This window comes from Mytilus galloprovincialis, chromosome 13, assembly GCF_965363235.1.
Source record: "Mytilus galloprovincialis chromosome 13, xbMytGall1.hap1.1, whole genome shotgun sequence".
NCBI lineage: Eukaryota > Metazoa > Mollusca > Bivalvia > Mytilida > Mytilidae > Mytilus > Mytilus galloprovincialis.
The window spans coordinates 67034523-67060817 of NC_134850.1; the positions used below are offsets into that span (position 1 = coordinate 67034523).

The 26295-nt window shown below is 33.2% G+C and overlaps 1 protein-coding gene across 2 annotated transcripts; it reads right to left on the minus strand.

Moving 5' to 3' along the window:
- Positions 1 to 26295, minus strand: LOC143057912 (cytochrome P450 4F6-like). 2 transcript variants are annotated; one of them, XM_076231373.1, is made up of 12 exons: positions 26225 to 26295; positions 23369 to 23545; positions 18238 to 18385; positions 16226 to 16407; positions 15204 to 15328; positions 14101 to 14163; positions 7367 to 7490; positions 6599 to 6746; positions 4405 to 4534; positions 3291 to 3569; positions 1911 to 1976; positions 1 to 1277 (listed from the first exon to the last, which is right to left on the minus strand). In XM_076231373.1, exons 2-12 carry the CDS (start codon positions 23537 to 23539, stop codon positions 1175 to 1177), a joined length of 1539 nt encoding a protein of 512 aa, XP_076087488.1. In that variant the 5' UTR covers positions 23540 to 23545; positions 26225 to 26295; the 3' UTR covers positions 1 to 1174. The 2 variants fall into 2 exon arrangements, with proteins under 2 accessions (XP_076087488.1, XP_076087489.1); XM_076231374.1 differs by lacking the exon at positions 18238 to 18385 and adding an exon at positions 18540 to 18687.

The following is a 26295-nucleotide window of genomic DNA, read 5'->3' on the forward strand; positions in this document are numbered from 1 at the left end:
AAAAGTATAGATTATTTTTATTTGGTCTTGCATAGAAATTAAATGGAGTGTTTTTCTTTTCTTTTCCATAACAACATATAATTAAACAAATTAATCCTGGAAAAGTGATTACAAAATCTTAAGAAATTTATGAACAATGTCCTTGATATAATTTTTAAAATTAAACATAACAACAATCATACTATTATTTTTAATATCATTTGTAAATTTATTCAATTTCAAAGTCGGTGTTAATAATAACCACCAATGAAAGATAATTTGGTACACCATGCTTATCTAAAATTCATTCTAATTAAATCTGATTGTTTTCTGTCCACTTTGACTTTTCTCACAATAAAACATTATCACATTCGTAATTCATTAGATAGTACAGTATAAAATATTAATTTTTAATTACTTTACAGTTACAGCAAACCATCACACAATCAAGTCATAATTTATTTTGTATGCAAACTTATTGTTGAAAGTTTAAAATAAGATAAATGATTTTTAACTAGAATGTCCTTCTGACATCTAGACACATATTTACTATACTCCCATTGACACATGAAATATAATTTTTTAAAATTCAATATATTTGCAAAACCTTTATCATCTAAAATACAACCAACTATATATCACAGTTATTTATGTCAAGTGACTTCCTACCCACCCCTAGCACCCCTTGAACAATCTGACAAAAAATGTTGTCAAATAAGTTAAACTATGTCTGATTGACATTTGGTTCATTATCAACAATTATTGATATGAAATCTCCATCATTCAGGTAAGTTGAATATTTGACAATAGAATTAATGGGAGGACATCAGGTTAAAAGATCACAAACATCAGGCCTGGGACGGAGTTTCACAAATGAAAAATCCTTGAACTAAAATTGAGCATTAGTATATTGAATTGTTCATGGCTTACGTCTTTTTTTTTAAGAAACCCAGACATGACCTGCACAGTTATGATCATGTATCATATAAATAACCTAGAAACATGTTATCACAGGCCTTTATACAAAATGTCCACACTTCTGGTTACTAAGCATATAAATAATAAAGTAATCCAGAAATTATTCTTAAAATCTAATCATAACAAATGAATGTGAAAATAACAAATTACAAGAAATAATTCCAATAAAAAAGAAGTAAAAATCAGATAATAACAAACTACATTATTTTTCAGATCTTTAAGACCTCGGATGTGCTAACAGTTTTATTCCATTTTCAGCTCGCATTACAACTCCAATCTTTTTCTTCACCAGACAGTCTGGATCTGGTTGAAAAGTAAACCTAGAAAACAGATTATCAAGTTGTAGAAATCATTCAGGCCAGAAACCACAAAAAATCCAAAATGGCATTATATAGTAAGGGTTCTAAGAAAGCTTAAATAAAATTATAATTAAAGACTTTTGAGGAGAAGCGAATGTACATTAGTACTATAATGTGTAGCATGCCATCAAAAAAAAAAAAGTGAGTAAGCCAGTTGTGGATAATATAGTGTGACCTTAGAACATCATTTGACCTAGAGAAGTGTTTAACTTAGTTGATTTGCAGCATCCCTGGAATTTAGCACATTTGTGAAAGTTATCTCCTCTTGAAAAATATACCGATTTTCTCATCCCTGAAGAAGTAAACAATGATGCTTGGTTAGGCTTGAAATTTAGAGCTTGAAATATTATTAACATTTGTTTATTGTTGAATGAACTTTGACCTCTCTATATATTTTGGTAACTTGAATTATTGGGATGCTGTTGTATTTTTGTGTATAGTACATCTCTTTCTAACTTGTATATGTTACCAAATTATAAAACATTGTAGCAACAAATATGAGATTGTGGTTTCATACATTCCCAGTTAGTTTAACCTTGTCAGTCTGTTTTAAAGAAGAATGTATGACAACTGGGACTTCTAATGTATTCTTACTTTTGAAGAAGTCTGGCAAGTACAACCTTTTGTTCATTCATGGCAAAATGCTGACCAATACAATTTCTGAAAAAAATATATCATTCGTGTATAAATTAAAATGTTCTTTATTGAAAATTACCTAGATATAGTTGGTACTATTTATTTTTTCACACTTTTATTCTTAGTGCTAAGACTTTTCTTGCCTCCTTTTTTGTGATAGCATTTTTCAATTTTCTAACTTTGCTGATAAATATAGAATAATAGGTAGTTTCGTTTTTGATACTGACTATATCAGACCTGGAATATCTAGACGAGCCCGTTAGGGTGAGCTAAGATATTCCACATGATATAGTCAGTATCAAAAAAGAAACAACCTATTATTCTGTTTATCGGTAATTGACGTCACACAATGTATTGCCTTATATTTTCAGTGATACAGCCAGTACGTCGATACTCGAAAATATTAGGCAGTAAGATCAAAGGGAAAATATACGAATTACCGATAAAGTGATATAAGAGGAAATCAATGTTGACATATTCTACTGTAGTGGATTCATGTATTTTTATGGGTACCAATTTTCCTGGATTGCAGAATACTTTCCTTTTTGTGGATATATGATTTTGTGGTTTTGCAAAAGTCTGCATACAACCTGATAGAAATTTGTAATTCGTTGAACATTTAAATTCTTGGTTCATGAAAATTGGTATCCAACAAATATTAAATTCACAGTATCTATTTTTCTATTGAAAATATTGCCTAAATTGCACACAAAAGTCAGTTGGTTCAAATCTGAAAACATAATGTATGCATTATACAGACCTTTGAAGAACTCATGTGATGGTTGTAGAAATATTATAATTCTTCACTAATAAAGTAATATTATAACATGTAATGAATAATTTGAACAGAAAAAGAGAAATTTTGTTACTGCACTTCAAGTAAATTTCAAATAACAAAACGTTAGTTTTCTCGTTTGAATTGTTTTACATTTGTCATTTCGGGGCCTTTTATAGCTGACTAAGCGGTATGGGCTTGCCCATTGTTGAAGGCTGTTTGTTGACCTATAGTTGTTAATTTCTGTGTCATTTGGTCTCTTGTGGAGAGTTGACTCATTGGCAATCATACCACATCTTCTTTTTTTATATTGAAACAGTGTATTTACAGCAATAAACAGCACACTTAGAAGTACTGTATATTAAGAAATATTGTGTGAATTTATTATTGTGATTTTGGAAGACTGGACAAAGATGTGGTTTAATTATTGGGATTTCAGGAAAGTATCAGATATCAGAATGAGAGTTCTTATTATGGGAGGCAGTCACATTATTCTCAATGATAAAATCCTCACAATAATCTATATATTCATGCCTTGTCTTATATTCAAAAGTAATACCTACCTTGGCCCTGCTGAAAATGGAATAAAAGCATAAGAATCTCGGTCAGCTGAGTTCTCAGGTAAAAATCGTTCAGGCATGAACTCATGTGGATTTTCCCACACAGTGTCATTGTGATGCAGATTATAGATCTGTAACGCTAATGTTGTATTGGCAGGGATTGTAATGCCATCTATGATCATCTCCTTGGTGGTGACACGAGATATAAAACCAACAGGACAATGGAGTCTCATTCCTTCCTTGATACAAAGGGTAAGGGATTCTAGTTTTGGTAAGTCCTCCCTACAAAAATATATTTATTTTGTAATACAATTCCTTTTTGGCTTTACTTTCTACTGAAATACATTTTGTCATCACAAAAAAGTCCTTTCTTTTCTCATTTTTCCCTAGCTTTTTGGCCTGCAAATTTATAATACATGCAAGTACCAACTCAATAATTTACTACAATGCTTGTCTATATAAATACAAAATTTCATGTAAATACTTTTGTAGAATTTGCATGCACTTCATATTGCCAAATAAGAAATATGTGTGAAAATATGCAAATTTTATCCTTATTTGTAGAAAAATTAGAATTTTGCAACCTTTGACATAAAATATCTATAAATATTCCGATATTTAACATATAATACATCTTAAAATTTCCTCATACTTAACAATTATTTTTAATTAGGGCACTTTACCCTTCCAAAATTGTTCTTGATTGGAAAAATTTAAAATCATACTTGAGGGTAGCTGCGGAACCGTAGCTCTTAGGTCATTATGTTATTTTTTACCGTTCCGCAGCTAACTTGAGGGGGGATAGGACCTTTATCGGGATTCTGGGATCGGGTGTTTGTAAGCTCAGGATTTCGGGATTGACCCTTTCTGTATCTGGGAATTCTTTTTTTCAATTTCGGGACCTCAGGATTTCATGTTTTTAAGCCCAGGATTTCAGGATCTGGTGTTTTAAAGCCCAGGATTTCGGGATCAGGACCCCTCCTACCGCCTCTCATACTTTATGTTTTCGAGGAATCTATTTTCATATGATCCTTGCAAATATTGTTTCCCCTTAGATTTTGTATTAGGATGTCTGGTCCAAACAAAATACACTGAATGTATTCTCTATATAACTTACGATTCAATTTCAGAAGATTTTTTAGCTTTCAATAAATGATCTATTTCTTCCTGTATTTTTGTCTGCCATTTGGGATGTTGTGAGATAGAATACAAAGTCCAGCACATAGAACTGGTTGTGGTATCATGTCCTGTAAGATAAAAACATGTTTATTTATGGTTATTTGTGGGGAAATCATTGCTTCATGGATTTCTGAATTTGTGGTTCAAGGCTTTAAACATGAAAAGTATATGTCAATGAGCAGCCATTTAAAAAAATATTTCTAATTCAGCACAAAAAGTTTAAGCGTTCATAACAAGAAGATATTTGAAGCGAAAAAAAGTAACACATGTACACTCAAACTATTGTTACAGTAGCAGTATATTTAGGCCAAATTTCAAAGTTCAAAATGGCATGATTCATAGAAAAAAATTGAATCATAGCTTCCTGTTGATATGCAGATCTTCATTGTATGTCCTATTGTTCTTGTCTATAAAGTTTCATGACACTTTGTTGTGTGGTTTCAGAGGAGTTGTGATGACAAGAACAGAACCGATAAATAGACTGACTGACAGATTGGTCAAAAACATTATACCATATGCAACTTTGTATGGGGTATTAAAATAAAAAAAATATCTGTCATAACATGATTTTATTTTGTTAGAGATAATAGATGAAATATGACTTTGATAAGACCATGCCTGTAATGTTATTTGAATAAAGCTATGGTAAAATACTTTATGCAATGAAAATAAATACAATGTGGTCTGTGTACATACGTCATACTTTTGTGAAATGGGATTGTCTGCTTCATTTATATAATCTTACCACATGGTATATTATTTATGAACATACTTGCCAACCTCTGACAATAGAAAATCATGTCATGACATGACATGACATGTCAAAAAGCGTGTGAAAACGCGTGACATAGATGCGGACTTTTTAATATGAATGTGGTAATGTTCACATTATACAAAAGTGTTATTATAAAAGAACAATATATAGTCCTCTGTAAACTTTATTGTATCCTACAGTGGTCTGTTTTGTTGCTTTTAATGCACCACTAGCTATATATAGGCACATATTGAAAACAACTGCCAGTTTCAAGTTTTGTTAAATTTATTTGATACATATTGTAACAGCACACAATACAAATGTAACATTGTTAAGTTCTGATAAGAATTCAATGTGAATTTCTTTATAATTGCTCTCTCTCAGTAAGAATTGATATTTCAATCATATTTGGCTCAACTCAATTAGCTCTAGCTTTATCAAGCTTTGGAAGAATGTCATAATGTTTTTTTTTGGCACTGTAAAATGTCATCTATAATCTCTGCCATTGCTCCCATTGCTATTGTCTGGTCAAAACTGGCAAGTTTATCAGAAGATAGCTGGCACTATGAGAGCTGATCCAACAGTTCTGCGATATTTTCATCCCATGGCCCATTGAAATCTTTTGGCTAGATTTGAAACTGAAATTGAAAAAGAAAAATGTTTTATAACTTGATTTCCATTTAACTTAACATGTTGAATGCTTACTCAAATAGCTAAATTGTTTTCCCCCTCTCATGTGTATTTTTTACATCATTGCAACATAGAATGCACAATTCGTCACTCTATCATTTAAACTCGAACTCCAAAATATGATTTATAAATCTTGAATCTTGGTACGTTCATGTACACATCGTTTGGCTTAACAATCAGCGGTTTAGACGATAGTACAGACCCTGAAAGCGACCTATTTCCGTGTTCATCTCCCCATTAAAGTGAATTTGAAAGAAAGTCACAAAATCGTAAAAACTAATCACAAACTACTTACCTTTTGCTGTTCGTTCGTATAGAAAAACAAACAATGTCAGCCAAACAATTTCTTCGAAATTTTCGGTATTTATCGCCGAATAAGGAAAAAACCCGAGAATAGCGAAATCACTAACGACCAAAAAATGAAAAGAACGAAAAAGCGTGTAATCGCGTGTAAAGTGGTGAAAAGCGTGTACACGCCATGTGACAAAATCGAGGCGTGTAAATCGTTGAAAAAGCGTGTATTACACGCGAATATCATGTCACTTGGCAAGTATGTTTATGAAGAGCACACTGGGAAAATTTTAACAAAAGTAATGCATCCATTTTGTAAAATCTGCACCAAATTAAAGTCTGCTCTAAATTAATTCTTAAAAAAAATCAACATCCTTATTATCTGTAGCTTAATTACCTTCAAATAGGAAAGTATCAACCTCATTTCTGATTTCTAAGGGAGTTAATCCTTCCCCATTCTCATCTTTAGCTGTTATCAATATATCCAGAAAATCTAAATATCTAGTTCTTTTACCTGTGTCTTTGTTTGGTAATCCTTCGACCTCCTGTAAATACACAGTTAAAAACATTACCGAATTAGATGAACAAAACAATTTTTAGAAATATAACAAATTTAGCTGGTTATCTGTGGGATAATGGTGTTTTTTTTGTTATTTTTCACTGTTATTTTTCACATGGCCATAAAAGAGGGAGGTTTGGCATACCACAAAACTAGGTTCAACCTACCATTTTTTCCTGTACCAAGTCTGGAATATGGCCATTGTTATATTATAGTTCATTTCTGTGTGTGTTACATTTTAACGTTGTGTTTCCGTTGTGTCGTTTGTTTTCTCTTATTTTTGAGTGTGAATTCACATTACTATAAGACTTGTCACAGAATTTATCTATCCAAAATTCATGTATTTGGTTTTGATGTTATGTTTATTATTCTCATGGGATTTTGTCTAATGCTTAGTCCGTTTCTGTGTGTGTTACATTTTAATGTCGTGTCGTTGTTCTCCTCTTATATTTATTGCATTTCCCTCAGTTTTAGTTTGTTACCCCTATTTGGTTTTTGTCCATAGATTTATGAGTTTTGAACAGCGGTATACTTCTGTTGCCTTTATTTATGTGTAATTGATATACCCCACATATCCACTTATTTATGATATATTGTTCTACAAACCAGTGTTTTTCTCCTTTTCTCAATAATTTCTTCAGCAACAGTGTGCACATAATCGCAAGCTTTTCTAAATTCCTTCCCTGTTTTGGTTAAGTAGAAAATGAAGTCTGGAAACAAAACTGGGTTTCTGTAATTATAAATATAGCATCTAAATATAGAATAAAACAAGAACGTGTCCTCAGTACACGAATGCCCCACTCGCACTATCATTTTCTATGTTCAGTGGACCGTGAAATTCGGGTAAAATCTCTAATTTGGCATTAAAATTAAAAAGATCATATCATAGGGAACATGTGTACCAAGTTTGAAGTCAATTGGACTTCAACTTCATCAAAAACTACCTTGACCAAAAACTTTAACCTGAAGCGGGACAGACGGACGAACAAACAAACAGTCGGACGGATGGACGAACGGACGGACGGACGAACGGACGCACAGACCAGAAAACATAATGCCCCTCTACTATCGTAGGTGGGGCATAAAAAAGATAAATGACAGCTACCAATTCAGTGTTGCTTAATTTTAGCAGCAATTATTAAATACACATTCAGGACTCTCACTTGTAATCAATAAAACTTTATAACTTATATTTTATAATAAACCAATCAGTTTAGAAAATAATAAATAATCAAAGCGCTGTAAGCGCTGAAGGCAGTTAACCAAAAACCAAGGCAACCGTAATTATGAAAACTGTGGCAAAGTTACATCAACATAATTTATATGTTATCAAGGTTTCAAAATCAATGCATATAGCAATGTATATTTTTTATGGTGAGTCTGCAGTGGTACAAGTTCCCAATGATTGCAGTTGTTCTACTTGGTAGTTAACCTTGGTTTTATTTGACTGCTAGAAGTTCAAGTTGACTTAGTATGAACATGTTATAGTATGAATGGACTGGTTTCCCTGGAAAGAAAACTGAATTTGTGTTATATAGTACAAAAGTTATGAGACACGAATCAGACAAATGTTCACTACAACAGGGATCAAAGGTGAGGTCTGACTGACTTGCCCATAGTAAATGTAAATAATTTTTTATTTTGTCCCATATATATGAATATATATAATTTAGGGGTGGGGATCTCAACGGTTTTCAAGTTCTCAAACAGGTAGGGGTAGGCAGAGGAAAAATTTGGTTGCTTATATAGGGAATCACTGAAGTGTGACTGGAGCAGGCCAGTCAGTGGGCCCCCACTTATGAAAATTTCTGGATCCGCCACTGGGGGTAGGGTGACCCTAGGGACTTCCCCTACATTTCATTTTATTTGTTATATTGTCCCATACATGAATATATATAGTTTAGGAGTGGTGATCTCATTGGTTTCCAAGTTCTCAAACAGGAGGGGTATGGTGACTCCAAGGACTCCCCCTATATTTCATTTAATGAGTTATATTGGCCCATACATGAATATATATTGTTTTGGTGTGGGAATCTCGACCGTTTCCAAGTTCTCAAACAGGAGGGTTGGAGTGACCACAGGGACTTCCCCTATATTTCATTTGATTTGTTATATTGTCCCATACATGAGTATATATGGTTTAGGGGTGAGGATCTTGACCATTTCCAAGTTCTCAAACAGGAGGGTGTACAGTGACCTCAGGGACTCCCCCTATCTTTCATTTGAATTGTTATATTGTCCAGTACATGAATATATATGGTTAAGGGGTGGGACTCTCAACGGGTTTCAAATTCTCAAACAGGAGGGGGTGGGGTGACCCAAGGGACTCCCCCTATATTTCATCTGATTTGTTATATTGTCCCATACATGAATATATATGGTTTAGGGGTGGGGATCTCGACCATTTTTAAATTCTAAAACAGGAGGGTTGGGGTGACGCCCAGCGACTCTTCCTATATTTCATTTGATTTTTCATATTGTCACAAACATGAATATATATGGTTAAGGGGTGTGGATCTCAACTGTTTCCAAGTTCTCAAACAGGAGGGGGTGGGGTAACTCCAGGGACTCCCCCTACATTTCATTTTATTTATTATGTTGTCCTATACTTGAATATACTGTGCAGGGGGTTGGTGATGGGGGTGGGGCGGGTGTGCACCCCTTAAATTTGCAAAGCATGGGTTGTTCTCAGCATAATAAAGAATATTCCGATAATTTTACCTCAAATTTTTTTTAGCATCGCTCTCCTCGGAGAAAATTTTAGTTTGCGCCCCTCCTAACCTAAAATCCTGGATCTGCCCCTCATATGGTTTAGGGATGGGGAGCTCGACAGTTTCCAAGCTATTAAACAGGAGGGGGTAGAGTGGCCCAAAGGATGCCACCTATATATCATATGATTTACTTACATTCAGGTATATATAATATAGTTGCATTATTTGTGAAAATAAAGAAAGAAACTTTCAGCTACTTTAATTGACCCTTTAAAATTGAGATAAAAAAATAACCCTTCAAAATTGCAATAATATGTTTACACTTTAAGATCTAGAGCATCTCACATGCATTATCATCATTTATCAGTGATAAAGAAAATTTAGACTGTGACCATGAACATGTATATTGTTAGATATACTGTTCCCAGCTGTCACATTGTATTGGATTTTTAAATTAAAATTTGTCAAAAAGAATTTTGAGTTTCTGTATAAAATATTTTTCTGCTTTTTTTCTTTTACATATATCTTTTGGTTTACAATTCTAGTGTTTATATTTATTTACCATGCATAGATGTATTTTTTCACCTGCTTGGATTTATTTTGTAATTGATCGCCAAACCTGAAATTACACTTATCCGCTTCCGGAATCCAATCCGATATTGTAAAATTTTGTCTTCACAGCCGCCATTGTTATGTGTTTACAATGTTGTTTTTGTCAATCAGATATGAATTTTTACTCGAATTTATACAATATTTGTTGGCGATTTTCTATATAAAGCTAGCGGTTGAACAAATTGAACATCGTTGTCATGAATAATAATGATAAAAATAAGTTTTTAGCTCGTTTAATTGGAGATTTTGGTGAACATGGTAAAAAGGTTTGCAAATTTTATTCTTATTTTCTTTCAAGTGGAAGGTGACTATGTCGGGCGTAGCTAGAAACCAACTATCCTAGTCGAAATTCTGCTTGCAAAAGTGGAAGGTCGCGGACCTCGGACCACCGCTAATTTGCACACCTGCCTCCAAATTGAAAAGATATGAAAATTTCTTTTTCTAATTTGAAATTGCCGCCAACAGCATGAACAGTTGAACTTATTATATAATAGACTACTGACGTAGTTGTACTACGTATTGATGACAAACAATATTCCTACGACTTTTGCCATCTGGGAAATCTAAACTACTTGTCTTAAAAGATTTTCGGCAATTAAATATTTCATACAATAGTTCTTTCACATCTTGGCCAAAAGCACAAGTCATAATGAACTACACAAGGATTCTTAATAAGCACTACTTCCTATGTGTAACTTCAAAACTTTTGGATAAATCGACGATCATTTAAGGTTTTTCTGGTCATATTTTTGTAATCCAGAATAAAAAGTATTAAAAAGTGTTCAATTAGATATATATAACATAGTAGCGAGCTAGATAATAACAATGGCAAGTATTTCAGCATTTATTGGGTAGAACACAAATCTAGGGTGCTCGCATAATGCAGCTTAACTGCATAAAAACCTGTGTTAGGGACAGGTATACTTTGTTGTAATTCTATATATCACTCATGAATTCTCATTCCAAAGCCATCTTTCATAACATACAGTACGCCCAGAGAGTATGTAATCGCGAACTCTAATCACCGATTTCTGAGTGTAGCGGTGTGACACCGCGAATCACGGATTATACTCCCAATTTCCTCCAAAGATTCTCTCCCAACACCGCGTGGCTGTTTATTGGTTTATTGCCCATTGGATGTACTGAAAATTAATGACGTGTGACAACATCATCGGATTAGCCAGATTTATTACCTTTGTACATTTAATCGATCTTGATTGCACCTGAGTGCTTTAAAATACGTTATTTAAATGTCCTTTCATTGTCAGATAAAAGTGTGACATTTTTATTTAAGATAAGATAATTATTCTTGTATGTATTTGCCCATGTCATTGTCATATGACATACAACGTACAAACGTATAAAAATACGATTAAAACACTTATTTTGTATTTTCATTATAGTCCGATCAGGTCATAATTTTGTTTTTTTCAACAAAGTCGATTTTACCACAATTAGAACCTTTTATGACCTACTCAGTGAGCAATATTCGGTTCATTAATAGTTCAATATTATATAATTAATATCAACTGGCTTAAAACAAAATGATGTTTTTTACGGTAATATGTCCAAACTAAATTAAAACCCAAGAGTTAATTTATCGGATCAACAAGTGAACTCTGTTACTTTCAATTTATTTTGAAATGTAAAATATTATGTTTCACTACCTCGGTAGATTACAGACTTGAAATATTTGAATTTAAAAAAGAAACTGTAAAGTGACAAATAGTTTTGTATGTTATCATGGAACCTTTCATTCTACCATGTCAATTATTATAGTTATATGTAATGCCATAGGTCTTAACCATTTATTGTTAATGAGTTTGTGCCAATAAAAAGATTTGTATTTGTATTTGTATGCAATGTGGCAGCCCTATATTCATAAATACTGAGATACATTCGCCGCCCAGACACAACACAATAATCACAACCTTTAAATATTTAATTATATGGAGAAAAAAAATCGTGTTTTTTATCCGTTATGATCTGTTATTGATCTTTTAATTATTTTAAATAAAATTGGATTGGCGCAATCCGTACTTTACAGCTCGTTAAAAGTCCTCGGCGAAATATAAAAAGAAGTATTTCAACAATTATAAAATAGAATATTTAAATGAAATTATATCGTGTTCTACAAGAAAGAAATATGTAAAAAAAAATGTGGATCGGATTTTTACGATCGGCAAATTTTCACAGAGGATCTCTACCAACGCCCATCAGGAACTGAACGACATGCATCCTGTTTTCATCTACCATTAATATATAGTGTTGACTATGGACGTATAAATAATGTCCGGTTTTATGTCCTCTGTTGATTGAGAAACGTAAAAATAAAAGGCTGATGTTGGTTAATTCAGAAAAGGAATACAATTTAGAATCCGGTTAATCAATTGTAAAAGTACCTTCTAGAGCCTCAATCTGAACGCACACAAATTTATGTCAATCATTAGAAAGCAAGTTTAAACCTTGAATGAATTTTCCCACGGTTATCCAGAAAGGTCACCTGAGTTTACTGTTACATGATACTATTGTCCGCCAAATAAAAATCTCGTGGACAAAATTGATGTCTTAGCATTCAATATTGTGAGCAAAGTCAAGTTCAAGTTCAACTACGCACTGTTGATCACTGAGATGCGTATCGTCTTCCCACGGCAATTAATTGCTTTAAAAATATTTAAAGATCACTGTTCTAAATACAACACAAAAGTTTACATTCATTGTGCGTAAATGAATATTATGCAACAACGAGCTGATACAGCTATAGAAGTATTCCTGTTGTAGCCGAAATATATTATTTATCCTATTAAAGTAATGCTAACAAATCGTGAAGAGAAAATGCTGTAGACTTATTAAGCATAAGGAATGGTGAAAAGTATTTTCTTTTTTTCTTGCATATACAAGTTTTAAGACACGTAATTTTCTTTCTTTCTCACATTTAATACCTTCAGCGTTCATTTCCATTTATTTTCACGCAAGTATGTCTCTTTTCGTAAGTTATATAAATTACCGATAAAAAAAAAACCGAGGTCATAATCAAGTATAGATTTTTTTTTATAAAACTTTAATGCAATTGAAAGCATTTAATAACAACAACCTTTTGCTTTTTAAAACTTTTATTTTGTAATCGTAAAATGGAAATGGCGTAGACTTATTAGCATAACAGATAGTGAATAATATTTTCTTTTTTACTTGTATAAAAAACTTTGAGACGTGTCACTTTTCTTTAAACTACCCTAATTTATTCAACGTTAGTCTACGTTTATTGTTACACAATTATATCTCTTTTAATTAAATTAAATATTTATTTACTGATAAAAAACGGAAGTCAAAATCAAATATAGTTGTTTTTAAAAATTGATTTAGATGGTACAGAGTAATGAAAAGAATTAACAACAACGTTTTGATTTTTATTTTAATCTTTCATTTGTTTCAAGCAATCAGATATAAACTGATAATCAATAGACAGGAAATACAATTGTTTAATTACATAAGAAATCTCGCATACCTTGACTGTCGCGTGCCGGCATAGATCAGAAGAATTAGGGCAATTAATTACCTGGTGTGACACCGCGTCACTCCAGACTGGGAGAGATGTCGCTAACACAATAAACAAAAGGTAATGGATTTACGCGGAAGTCGGAGGGAATACTCCCAAATTTCTCTGAGAATTTAGGGAGTGATGTCGGAGTTTCCTGGTGTAACACCAGGAAAAAACTCGGTGTATGGAGTTTGGGATGGCTTTCGCGAAAATTGTACTGTATTATGTTCTTAATTGGATTATGAAAGAACAACTTTTAATTTTTAATCAAATTCACTTCAAGCTGTTTTCAAGGGCATACAAACATCTAAATACTCTTAAAAAAAGCTTATTAAATAAAAATAGAAATGTTGGAAAAGATTAATACTTTATTTTTCATCATCTTCAATGCTGAAAGTTATCTCCCTTTGATAACAATACAAAAATAGATATATCTTTTATTAATAAACCCTTGTTTTAATCATTATCTGTATACTTACAAAGATCTATCCACCCAAATTTCACTCAATTTCTCTACAGCACAAACATAAGGATGGCTCTCTCTGAAATAATAAAACATCCAACATTATCTCCTTTCAATAGGTATTTGTAAATCCAAATTTATCTCCCTTTGTTGGGGTAAATTCAGTAAATAAATATACGTCATCAGGGACCAGCCATTGGGGGAGAGCTTTCTGTATAAAACTGAAGTCATATGCTCTTCTGATTGGTAGATAATGTTTGTAATAAATATTTTTTGGTTGATGGATCAAAACTAGAGTTGAAAAAAATAAAAAAAATAAATGCTGAATGTACTAATTTGTTTTACTTCAGGGTTGAAAAGTAATGGGGGTCAGTATAGGAATTCAGTGCGAATCTACATTGTTTGTAAACAAGGCCATGTGAATGCCCAAAAATGCCGCATGACCCTATGTTTTTATTGTTGCAAAAGAAAGGGCTACATTTGCACTTTCATGAACATGATGAATGATATATGAAAGCTTCTAATTTCTAAAGGTAAATCAGGTATAAATTTAATTCCATACATAGATTAGTATTAAAGTCAATGGGAAATGTTTTACTGAATTTACCCCTATAAAGTATTTCTACAGCCACAATTATCTCCCTTTAATAGGTATTTCTACATCCATAGTTATCTCCCTTTATTAGGTATTTCTACATAAATCAATGCCAAAAGGTAAAAAAACAAAAATGGCAAACTCCAAGGAAAATTAAAAGCAGAAAATCCCTATTGAAATGGCAAAATTGAAAACTGAAACACATCAAACAAATAGATAACAACTGTCACATTCTTGACTGGGTTTAGCAATTTTCTTGTGTAGAAAATGGTGGATTAAACATGGTTTTATAGCTAGCTAAACCTCTCACTTAACAGCTGCATCAAATTCCAAATTATTCTCTATGTACCTGATGGTTGTCTATTTAAATCTTTTTATTTCTTTTTTTAATTTATGAAGTATTAAATCGAATTACAGCAATGTTTAGATAAAAATTCATTGGTTTGAGGACAACTATATTTCTATCACATGAATTTCAGATGAAGCTCATTTCACATCAATTTTTAATATAAATGATATCTTACCCTAGTGTCTGACAGTTACTCTCATAGGAGAAAGCACATCTCAGTATGATATCTAAGGAGCACAGGCCTATGTTTGAGAACAATTCAAATGACTTGTTAGCTTTAGATCGGTCTTCTATCTTTTCCTACAAAATTATTAAAAATAAATTATAAAAATATTAACAACACAATAAAATTGAGATTGAAGGTTATTGTTCTACCTATTTTTCAAGCAAAATAGAATAATTTAATTTTGGATGTAACACGTCTTCTGATTGGCTGACGTTATTTTGTTATGAGCCCATAGACATAATTTAGTCATGTGACCGTAACGTCATCAACGTTTTTCATGGTTTTCTATGGTTTAAAATGGAATTTAGAATTAAATTATAAGAAATGACTGTAATATTTTTCCTGTCTATTCGAAATAACATAAAAAATGTGGTGCACACTGTTAAATAACCCGCTATGCGCGTTATTCAGTGTGCACCAAATTTTTTATGTTATTTTTTCATAGACAGAAAAAAATATTACAGCCATTCCTTAAATAAGAAAAAAACTTATGGACTATTTAGTGTACATAAAGTCATTGTTACCTATTCAATGCAAATAATCTAGGAGAATGCAGGTTATTTCTTTGTTCCTTTATATGATCAGCAGCAAAACAATCTACCCTATAATAGTTTTGGATTTAGCAATTTGAATAAATTCCAAAAGATTTAGAGTTAAAAACTAACGTGTCTGGATATAAAGGTGATATGTTGGTCTGTTGACTGTAATATTTTGAACAAGAAAAAAAAAAACAAATCTGGCTGCTCTGTGTGTCAGTCTCCTACAACAGCACAGTCTATTTCATATCACATTATTATGTTCATGTCTTCAATATATCTATGCATTCAATTTGCCATCTACACCCATCCATCTGTAATACTTATCATTAATACTATTATGTACATATGCTTGACTTTTTAAGAAGATGAATACCATCAGAATATATAATGCATTCATACTCAAAGTACTTCTGGTTGTATACAAATATTTACCAACAGTACATCTGTCGCTCTATTGTAAACCTTGATGTATGGTTGTAGTATATCAAAATGGAAAGCTGGTGTCAGTAGTCGTCTGTTCCTGGCCCAACGCTCCCCATTGGCAATCAGTAGACCTTCTCCTAACCAGTCCACACCCATTATATACACTGTACCAAGGCCTCTTGGTTTAGGTTCTAAAATACAAAAAGTCAAAACTAAAATGACATATGTGCAATACTTAAATCATAAAAAAAAGATAAACCCTTCATTGAGAATGATAAAGAAAACTGTATGTTTTGCAATCTTGAAAATCTGTACCTGTACACCATCTCACAAATTAGTACACACAGATAGGTTCTTTTTTATTATTAGGCATGAAACTAGTTCTAATATATGTGCTATAGATCTTTGATATGATTCAAGAACTATTTTTGCTTCACTTAGATGTATTTTGATTATTTTGTAATACAGAGCAATTTGGATAAGGCTATCGGTTGAGTTAATCTCACAAATCTAGTGTAACCCTGTACATGTGCCAGTAATTAATCAGCTATCTTGTCAGTGGTTGTCAATGTATTCATGCTTTATCTTGACTTAGAAGATTCAACCTTAGTGAGTAGATGGGTTGGTGAGTGGTCTAAGAAGGACAGAGAGCAATAGCCTGTCAACACTGAAGTTGTGGGTTAAAACCCTAATTTGATAAGGTGAGTTTTACTCCTATCTTATTTGACTAAGATTGCTAGTTTAGCCGGCTTCCAAGTGTGGAGAAATTGGTGTTATCTTATTTGACTAGGATTGCTAGTTTTGCCAGCTGCCACAAGTGTGGTGTAATTGGTGTTATCTTATTTGACTAGGATTGCTAGTTTTGCCAGCTGCCAAGTGTGGTGTAATTGGTGTTATCTTATTTGACTAGGATTGCTAGTTTTCCCAGCTGCCAAGTGTGGTGTAATTGGTGTTATCTTATTTGACTAGGATTGCTAGTTTTCCCAGCTGACAAGTGTGGAGTAATTGGTGTTATCTTATTTGACTAGGATTGCTAGTTTTCCCAGCTGCCAAGTGTGGTGTAAATGGTGTTATCTTATTTGACAAGGATTGCTAGTTTTGCCGGCTGCCAAGTGTGGTGTAATTGGTGTTATCTTATTTGACTAGGATTGCTAGTTTTCCCAGCTGCCAAGTGTGGTGTAATTGGTGTTATCTTATTTGACTAGGATTGCTAGTTTTCCCAGCTGCCAAGTGTGGTGTAATTGGTGTTATCTTATTTGACTAGGATTGCTAGTTTTCCCAGCTGCCAAGTGTGGTGTAAATGGTGTTATCTTATTTGACAAGGATTGCTAGTTTTGCCGGCTGCCAAGTGTGGTGTAATTGGTGTTATCTTATTTGACTAGGATTGCTAGTTTTCCCAGCTGCCAAGTGTGGTGTAATTGGTGTTATCTTATTTGACTAGGATTGCTAGTTTTCCCAGCTGCCAAGTGTGGTGTAAATGGTGTTATCTTATTTGACAAGGATTGCTAGTTTTGCTGGCTGCCAAGTGTGGTGTAATTGGTGTTATCTTATTTGACAAGGATTGCTAGTTTTGCTGGCTGCCAAGTGTGGAGTAATTGGTGTTATCTTATTTGACTAGGATTGCTAGTTTTCCCAGCTGCCAAGTGTGGTGTAAATGGTGTTATCTTATTTGACAAGGATTGCTAGTTTTGCCGGCTGCCAAGTGTGGAGTAATTGGTGTTATCTTATTTGACAAGGATTGCTAGTTTTCCCAGCTGCCAAGTGTGGTGTAAATGGTGTTATCTTATTTGACAAGGATTGCTAGTTTTGCCGGCTGCCAAGTGTGGAGTAATTGGTGTTATCTTATTTGACTAGGATTGCTAGTTTTCCCAGCTGCCAAGTGTGGTGTAATTGGTGTCAAATACCAGCAAACAATCAATCAACTTGGAGTCAATTTCTTTATGTTGTACATTCACAACTTTGATAAGATTGAAACCAAGAAACACCATCTAGTTTGATAGGATAATCTGTAAATAACAAACCTGAAGTTTTGAGGATAGCTCGCATGGTATCTGGATGGTGCATTACAATGATAGGACGAATAAAACTTATCCACAAGCAGTGAAGTTTGGGAAATCTTGAGACCCTCTCCATCTGAAATTTCAACCCCTCTTCATTGGGACCAGGGTACTGAAAAACATAAAGTCTGCTAAATAAATTGGAAAATTCGGCCATGTACATGTAAGTCTCCAAAAGGAGAGCAGACAGGGAGTGAAATGTGTGGTCTACATGTATTTATCATAGTACAAATGTATTACGTTTGAGTACTTGTGATAGCACAAACCTGACGTTTTTAGAATAGCTTTGACTGAGTCTGGATGATGTATCACAACAACTGGGCGAATGAGACTTATCCAGATACAATAAATTTTAGGAAAGTTTGCAACCCGTTCCATCTGAAATTTCAATCCTTCTTCATTTGGACCTGGGTACTGAAAATATAAATCTGCAAACATTAATTTTACTTATAACTTTTACTGTAAATTCAGAAATTATTGTGTGCATTTATTATTGCAATTTTTAAAGGATAAATTGGTATTATATATAGATATCAGCCAAATATGATCATGCAGGTGTTCACAAAACAATATCAGCATTTGGGAATTGTATCTTTCATTTTGCTTTAAAACTTCAAATTTTTAAAAAATCTTTAAAACCAACCTCATTTAGTGATCTAGTCATTAATATAAATTGGTATCATAGATACATGTATCAGCCCAGGCTTTACCCTACGAGATACTGTGCTGCAAGATGTCTAATAAAAAAATGGCAACCTTAACACATTCTTTTTTGTTATGGCCTTGTTTCATTACTCATTTGACCAAAAACATATGTAAAATGGTCTATCTAGGTTAAATACTGTAATCAAAGCGCTGTAAGCACTGAAGGCAGTTAACCAAAAACCAAGGCAACCGTAATTATGAAAACTGTGGCAATGTTGCCTCAACATTAAAGAATCATATATAGTCCATTCATGTTTATGTAATGATTTATTTATTAAGGCAAATAATTTATACGTTATCAAGGTTTCAAAAGCAATGCATATATCAATGTATATTTTTTTATGGTGAGTCTGCAGTGGTACAAGTTCCCAATGATTGCAGTTGTTCTACTTGGTAGTTAACCTTGGTTTTATTTGACTGCTAGAAGTTCAAGTTGATTTAGTATGAACATGTAATTGTATGAACGGACTGGTTTCCCTGGAAAGAAAACTGAGTTTTTGTTCTATAGTACAAAAGTTATAAGACACGAATCAGACAAATGTTCACTACAACAGGGATCAAAGGTGAGGTCTGACTGACCTGCCCATAGTAAATGTAAATGATTTGTTATTTTGTCCTATACATATGAATATACCGCTATATAATTTAGGGGTGGAGATCTCAAGGTTTTCAAGTTCTCAAACAGGTAGGGGTAGGCAGAGGATTTGGGGGGCAGGGGGGCCGCCCCCCCCCCCCTTTTTGGGAAAAAATTGGTTGCTTATGTAGGGAATCACTGAAGTGTGACTGGAGCGGGCCCCCTCTTAGGTCAGTCAGTGGGCCCCCACTTACGAAAATTTCTGGATCCGCCACTGGGGATAGGGTGACCCTTAGGACTTCTCCCACATTTCGTTTTATTTGTTATATTGTCCCATGCATGAATATATATGGTTTAGGGGTGGGGATCTCATTGGTTTCCAAGTTCTCAAACAGGAGGGGTAGGGTGACCCCAGGGACTCCATCTATATTTCATTTAATTAGTTATAGTTTGGCCCATACATGAATATATATTGTTTTGGTGTGGGGATCTCAACCGTTTCCAAGTTCTCTAACAGGAGGGTTGGGGTGACCACAGGGACTTCCCCTATATTTTATTTGATTTATTATATTGTCCCATACATGAGTATATATGGTGTAGGGGTAAGGATCTTGACCATTTCCAAGTTCTCAAACAGGAGGGTGTACAGTGACCTCAGGGACTCCCCTATCTTTCATTTGAATTGTTATATTGTCCCGTACATGAATATATGGTTAAGGGGTGGCGATCTCAACGGGTTTCAAATTCTCAAACAGGAGGGGGTGGGGTGACCCAAGGGACTCCCCTATATTTCATCTGATTTGTTATATTGTCCCATACATGAATATATATGGTTTAGGGGTGGGGATCTGGACCATTTTTAAATTCTAAAACAGGAAGGGTGGGGTGACCCCCAGCGACTCTTTCTATATTTCATTTGATTTTTCATATTGTCACAAACATGAATATATATGGTTGCACCCCCCTTAAATTTGCAAAGCATGGGTTGTTCTCAGCTTAATAAAGAATATTCCGATAATTTTACCTCAAATTTTTTTTAGCCTCGCTCTGCTCGGCGAAAATTTAAGTTTGCACCCTTCCTAACCTAAAATCCTGGATCTGCCCTCATATGGTTTAGGGGTGGGGAGCTCGACCGTTTCCAAGTTATCAAACAGGAGGGGGTAGAGTGGCCCAAAGAAATGCCACCTATATATCATATGATTTACTTACATTTAGGTATATATAATATAAGTGCATTATTTGTGAAAATAAAGAAAGACACTTTCAGCTACCGTACTTTAATTGACCCTTCAAAATTGAGAAAAACAAATAACCCTTCGAAATTGCAGTAATATGTTTACACTTTAAAAGTATCTCACATGCATTATCATCATTTATCAGTGATAAAGAAAATTTAGACTGTGACCATGAATATGTATATTGTTAGATATACTGTTCCCAGCTGTCACGTTGTATTGGATTTTTAAATTAAAATTTGTCAAAAAGTAATTTTGAGTTTCTGTATAAAATATTTTTCTGCTTTTTCTTTCTTTTACATATATCTTCTAGTGTTTATATTCATTTACCATGCATAGTTTTATTTTTCACCTGCTTTGATCAAGGATCGCTTTGATTTATTTAGTAATTGATCGCCAAACCCGGAATTATCCTTATCCGCTTCCGGAATCGTGTCCGATATTGTAAAATTTTGTCTCCACGGCCGCCATTGTTATGTGTTTACAATGTTGTTTTTGTCAATCAGATACGATTTTACTCGAATTTATACAATATTTGTTGGCGATTTTCTGTATAAAGCTAGCGGTTGAACAAAATGAATATCGCTGTCATAAATAATAATGATAAAAATAAGTTTTTAGCTCGTTTAATTGGAGACTTTGGTGAACATGGTGAAAAGGTTTGCAAAGTAATTTCTTATTTTCTTTCAAGTGGAAGGTAACTACGTCGGGCGTAGCTAGAAACCAACTATCCTATTCGAAATTCCGCTTGCAAAAGTGGAAGGTCGAGGACCTCGGACCACCGCTAATTTACACACATGCCTCCAAATTGAAAAGCTACGAAAATTTCTTTTTCTAATTTGAAATTGCCGCCAACAGCATGAACAGTTGAACTTATTATATAATAGACTACTGACGTAATTGTACTACGTATTGATGACAAACAATATCCCTACGACTTTTGCCATTTGGGAAATCTAAACTACTTGTCTTAAGAGATTTTCGGCGATTAAAATAGTTCATACAATTGTTCTTTGACATCTTAGCTAAAAGCACAAGTCATAATGAACTACACAAGGATTCTTAATAAGCACTATTTCCTATGTGTAACTTCAAAACTTTTGGATAAATCGACGATCATTTAAGGTTTTTCTGGTGATATTTTTTGTAATCCAGAATAAAAAGTATTAAAAAAGTGTTCAATTAGTTATATATAACATAGTAGCGAGCTAGGTAATAACAATGGCAAGTATTTCAGCATTTATTGGGTAGAACACAAATCTAGGGTGCTCGCATAATGCAGCTTAACTGCATAAAAATCATTTTTGCAGACATTTTATTTTTATGTTTAGCCCCTTTACTAGCCCATGGCCACTGAAGGGTGATTTAAAGTCATGAACTTCAAATTTACTTGACATGGTTATATAGGGAAAGATCTAAGTTTTACACATTGGATACAATTTATTTGCTTTATTTTCCTACTCATGAAAGTCATAAAAATAAATTTTTCCCTAAAATTAGTTGGTCTACAGTATATTCCTCTTAAATGATTGATGTTGTGATAGTGACATTACAACTGATTTTTCTGAACAGATTATATCAACCTAATTAACTATAGAACTTGCATAATTTTGAAAGAATAGACCACTTTCAAGTTCATCCCTCACCTGGAAAAAAATCGTCAATTATGTGCGCCTTTATGACGTCATTTACCAGACAGAGGGGATCGCCTGTATTCCTGCACTATCAAAATTCATCAAGCGTCTTAGTGATGGTCATTGTGCAGGGTAAACTACCAATAATGTTTGTTCTGTAGGTACTTAATCACAATTCCCTAATGATACAAGTGCTGAATGTCAATTATTAGAATTCAATTTGCCGAATAATTCATGCTTAGTATCATAGTTTTCCAACCACTCACTCAACATGGGAATGGAAGGGAGGAGGCCCCTAAACACATAAGTGATGTTCACTAAAACAAGAGTTTTTGACAGAAATGCATCGAACTCGAAAGTTGTTCATTGAAAGACTTTACTATTTTGTGAGTTCAGAGGCTAAATAAATAGTGGATCTCATTATTCTTCAAGCTTGATAGATTGTTTTGCTTATCACAAATTTTAATCAAATTCTGTCCAATTAATTTGTATTTTAATTATCAATACTTGTCTTTCTGTTTTAAACTAGAGAAAATATTGGAAAAACAAAAAAAAATTCTGGACACTCCGAGAGATGATGTTACACATGTAATACTGCATGTATTCCTTTATTTTCATGGGTACCAATTTTCCAATGGTTGCTTTGGCAAACTTCTGCATACTTTCCTTAAGAAAAATTTGTTTTGTTCATTTAAATTCATGGTCCCTCTGGACCAACAAAATCAAAGAAAATTGGTATGCAACGAATATTAATGAATCTATAATACCAGCTGAAGGACGCCTCCGAGTGCGGGAATTTCTCGCTACATTGGAGACATGTCGGTGACCTTCTGCTGTTGTTTTTTCTATGGTCAGGTTGTTGTCTCTTTGACCCATTCCCCATTTCCATTCTCAATTTTATTTACATCAAAGTAAAAATGTAGCTATGACGAACTGTATAACTTTACCAGATGTACATGTCCCCACAGCCAATGTTTCTTATGACTCTCTCCAGGCAAAGCATCATAAACTGCTACCCACTTCCTGTGTGACAGAACTTTTTGTACCAGTTTTATCACTATGACAACAAGGCCAACAACTCCAACAATATTGGCTAAGACAGAAACTGTGACTGCCATAATTGGCTGCAAAATAAAATATTCAAAATATCATTATTACAGTGTATAAATATATGTGAAGAGGACAGTAAAGGGTTATTTTCGTGCAACGTTTTCAGCCTTTTTATTTTTCACCCGTTTCTGTGTTCAGGGCCCCCTTTACCACCCTCTGTGAATATAACTTAACTAGATATTAAAAAACATATATAATGTAAATGAGACAGCATATTATTTATCTTATTTTCATGTCAAGGGACTGTGAAATTTCCACAAGCCGCTAGGCGAGGGAAATTTGGTCCAAAGACTGGTATTTTTTGCAAATACTACTCAATAACATGATATATCTGTTTAAGGTGGTACCTAACACTGCAGGGAGATAACTCTGTAAAGTCAGCTATACGTTTTAATTACATTGTGTTGTAAAAGGAGTGTTAAGCTTCTCAATGATCAAAATTGGTGTTTGTCAAATTGCTATATAACCAGTGTAATTTTTCTAACAAAACAGTTGGTTCAAAAAATTTTAAATTTTTATATTTTTATTAAAGTCTCAAAGTAAATACTTTGACAAAATTTTATGAAAATTAAACGAGCCAAATTAATTTTAGTGAAAGCATTGGGTACCACCTTAATTACACTGAATAGATTTTGATTGATACTTTCTGTACATATGAATGGTAATCGTAGTACCGTGGGAATTATACATGTCCGTTAATGCTGTTTTTTCTAACGTCATGGTATCTATATGTCAGTATGTGTATACGTCATTGTTATTCCATCATTAAATCGTTCATTTGTAAAGACGTCTTTTTTCCCTCAGGCTCTTTATATGTATATATCTCTTACAGTTTTCGGTTTAATTCAATCAAGTGTTTAACCTAGTTGTCTTAACAATCGGGATAAGTAAGAAAGGTTCCGAATAATTTTGGCTGGAACAGTCTCGCGAGGGTAAAAAAGGATATCCAAAATGGCAAACACCATGGTATCATGGGTATTTGAGGCAAATTCTTTTTAAATGAGGAAAAAAAGTTAGAATGTGCAAAAAATACACTGGTTCTCAACCAATCAAAATGCAGCATTCTTACATAAGGTGTAATTAAGAATTAAATACCATCAACAAACATTTTATATTGACAAATGAAACAGAAAACCTGCAGAAATGAAAATAGCTGATATAAAATCCATCTTTGATATAATTTTACATCTTCTAAATGAGTCACTGAAGCAGAGGACTAAAGAGGAAACTTAATTTATCAAGCAAAATATTCTTGTGGTGTTTAAATTTAAAACACTACATATTTATATTTTGACTAATTTTTGTTGGTCATGTCAAGGATTTGTAATCTTGAACCTTCTTTCTAAACAAATCCTTGGTCATGTAATATTTTGTTCTCAAAAAACAAAACAAAATTACAAGTAAAGCTTTGTAACCATAAAAAAATTCGTAAGGGTTCCACGGAACCCAGTGTCTCGCCTACGTTTGCTGTTAATCGCAGACTCGACAAAAATGAGGAAAAACATCAATAAAAATTTCCCTCTCGATACTGTCTTTTGATTGAAAGAAGCTTCCAAGTTTGGTAAAAAATCCAGGATAGTTTATGAATCTAATAAATGTTTTATAAACTTTAACTGCAGACTGTATGTAATGTTAACTGGAAGAAAAACTAAGTCCATTTATAAGTAAAATACGGAAAAAGTGAATTTTTTTTTACAAAATTTACTTCTGAATAATATCTTATGATCAGAAACAAGCTTTTGTCAAGTTTGGTAGACATCCAGGATAGTTTAAGAACATTATAAAAATTTTAAAAACTTAAACCACAGAGTGAATGTTTTGTTTCTGGCAAAAAATTTAAGTCCATTTATAAGTAAAATACGGAAAAGTGGAAATTTATTTTTACAAAATTTTCTTCTTGATACTATCTTATGATCATAAACAAGCTTCTGTCCAAGTTTGGTACAAATCAAGGATAGTTTATGAAAGTTATTAAAATTTTAAAAACTTTAACCACAGAGTGAATGTAATGTTTCCTCACAGAAAAACTAAGTCCATTTATAAGTAAAATACGGAAAAGTGGAAATTTATTTTTACAAAATTTTCTTCTTGATACTATCTTATGATCATAAACAAACTTCTGTCCAAGTTTGGTACAAATCAAGGATAGTTTATGAAAGTTATTAAAATTTTAAAAACTTTAACCACCATGACCACAGAGTGAATGTAATGTTTCCTCGCAGAAAAACTAAGTCCATTTATAAGTAAAATACGGGAAAAATGGAATTTTATTTTTACAAAATTTACTTCTGGATACTTTCTTATGATCATAAACAAGCTTCTGTCCAAGTTTGGTAGAAATTCAGTATAGTTTAAGAAAGTTATTAAAATTTCAAAAACTTTAACCACAGAGTGAATATTTGTGGACGCCGCCGACGACGACGGAATGTAGGATCGCTTAGTCTCGCTTTTTCGACTCAAGTCGAAGGCTCGACAAAAAGGCTAACTTGCTAACCTTTCCGATTTTAGGGCCAAAGGTCCTGAAAGATCTAAATATTGACCCAATTCATGTAATGGATTTTCTTTATTTGAATGCATACGAGTTTAGGCTTTGATATTGTATATGTATAATTGACGTGTGTCCTTTTTTCGGGTGTGAAATAAAACTGCAACTGACATTGACTTACTACAACATGTACATGTACAATGCATACCTTGGGCTGAAAATCAGAGGGGAATTATTTTGAAAGGGAGGGAAGCGATGTGTATTATTATTTTTTCTTTG

Coding starts and splice junctions, on each gene's coding strand:
- LOC143057912 (XM_076231373.1), bottom strand. CDS start 23,539: ATGGCAGTCACAGTTTCTGTCTTAGCCAATATTGTTGGAGTTGTTGGC. Junction 14,164..15,203: donor AGTAACTGTCAGACACTAGG/GTAAGATATCAT, acceptor TTATTATTTCAG/AGAGAGCCATCCTTATGTTT. Junction 4,535..6,598: donor TGATACTTTCCTATTTGAAG/GTAATTAAGCTA, acceptor TTTATCTTACAG/GACATGATACCACAACCAGT.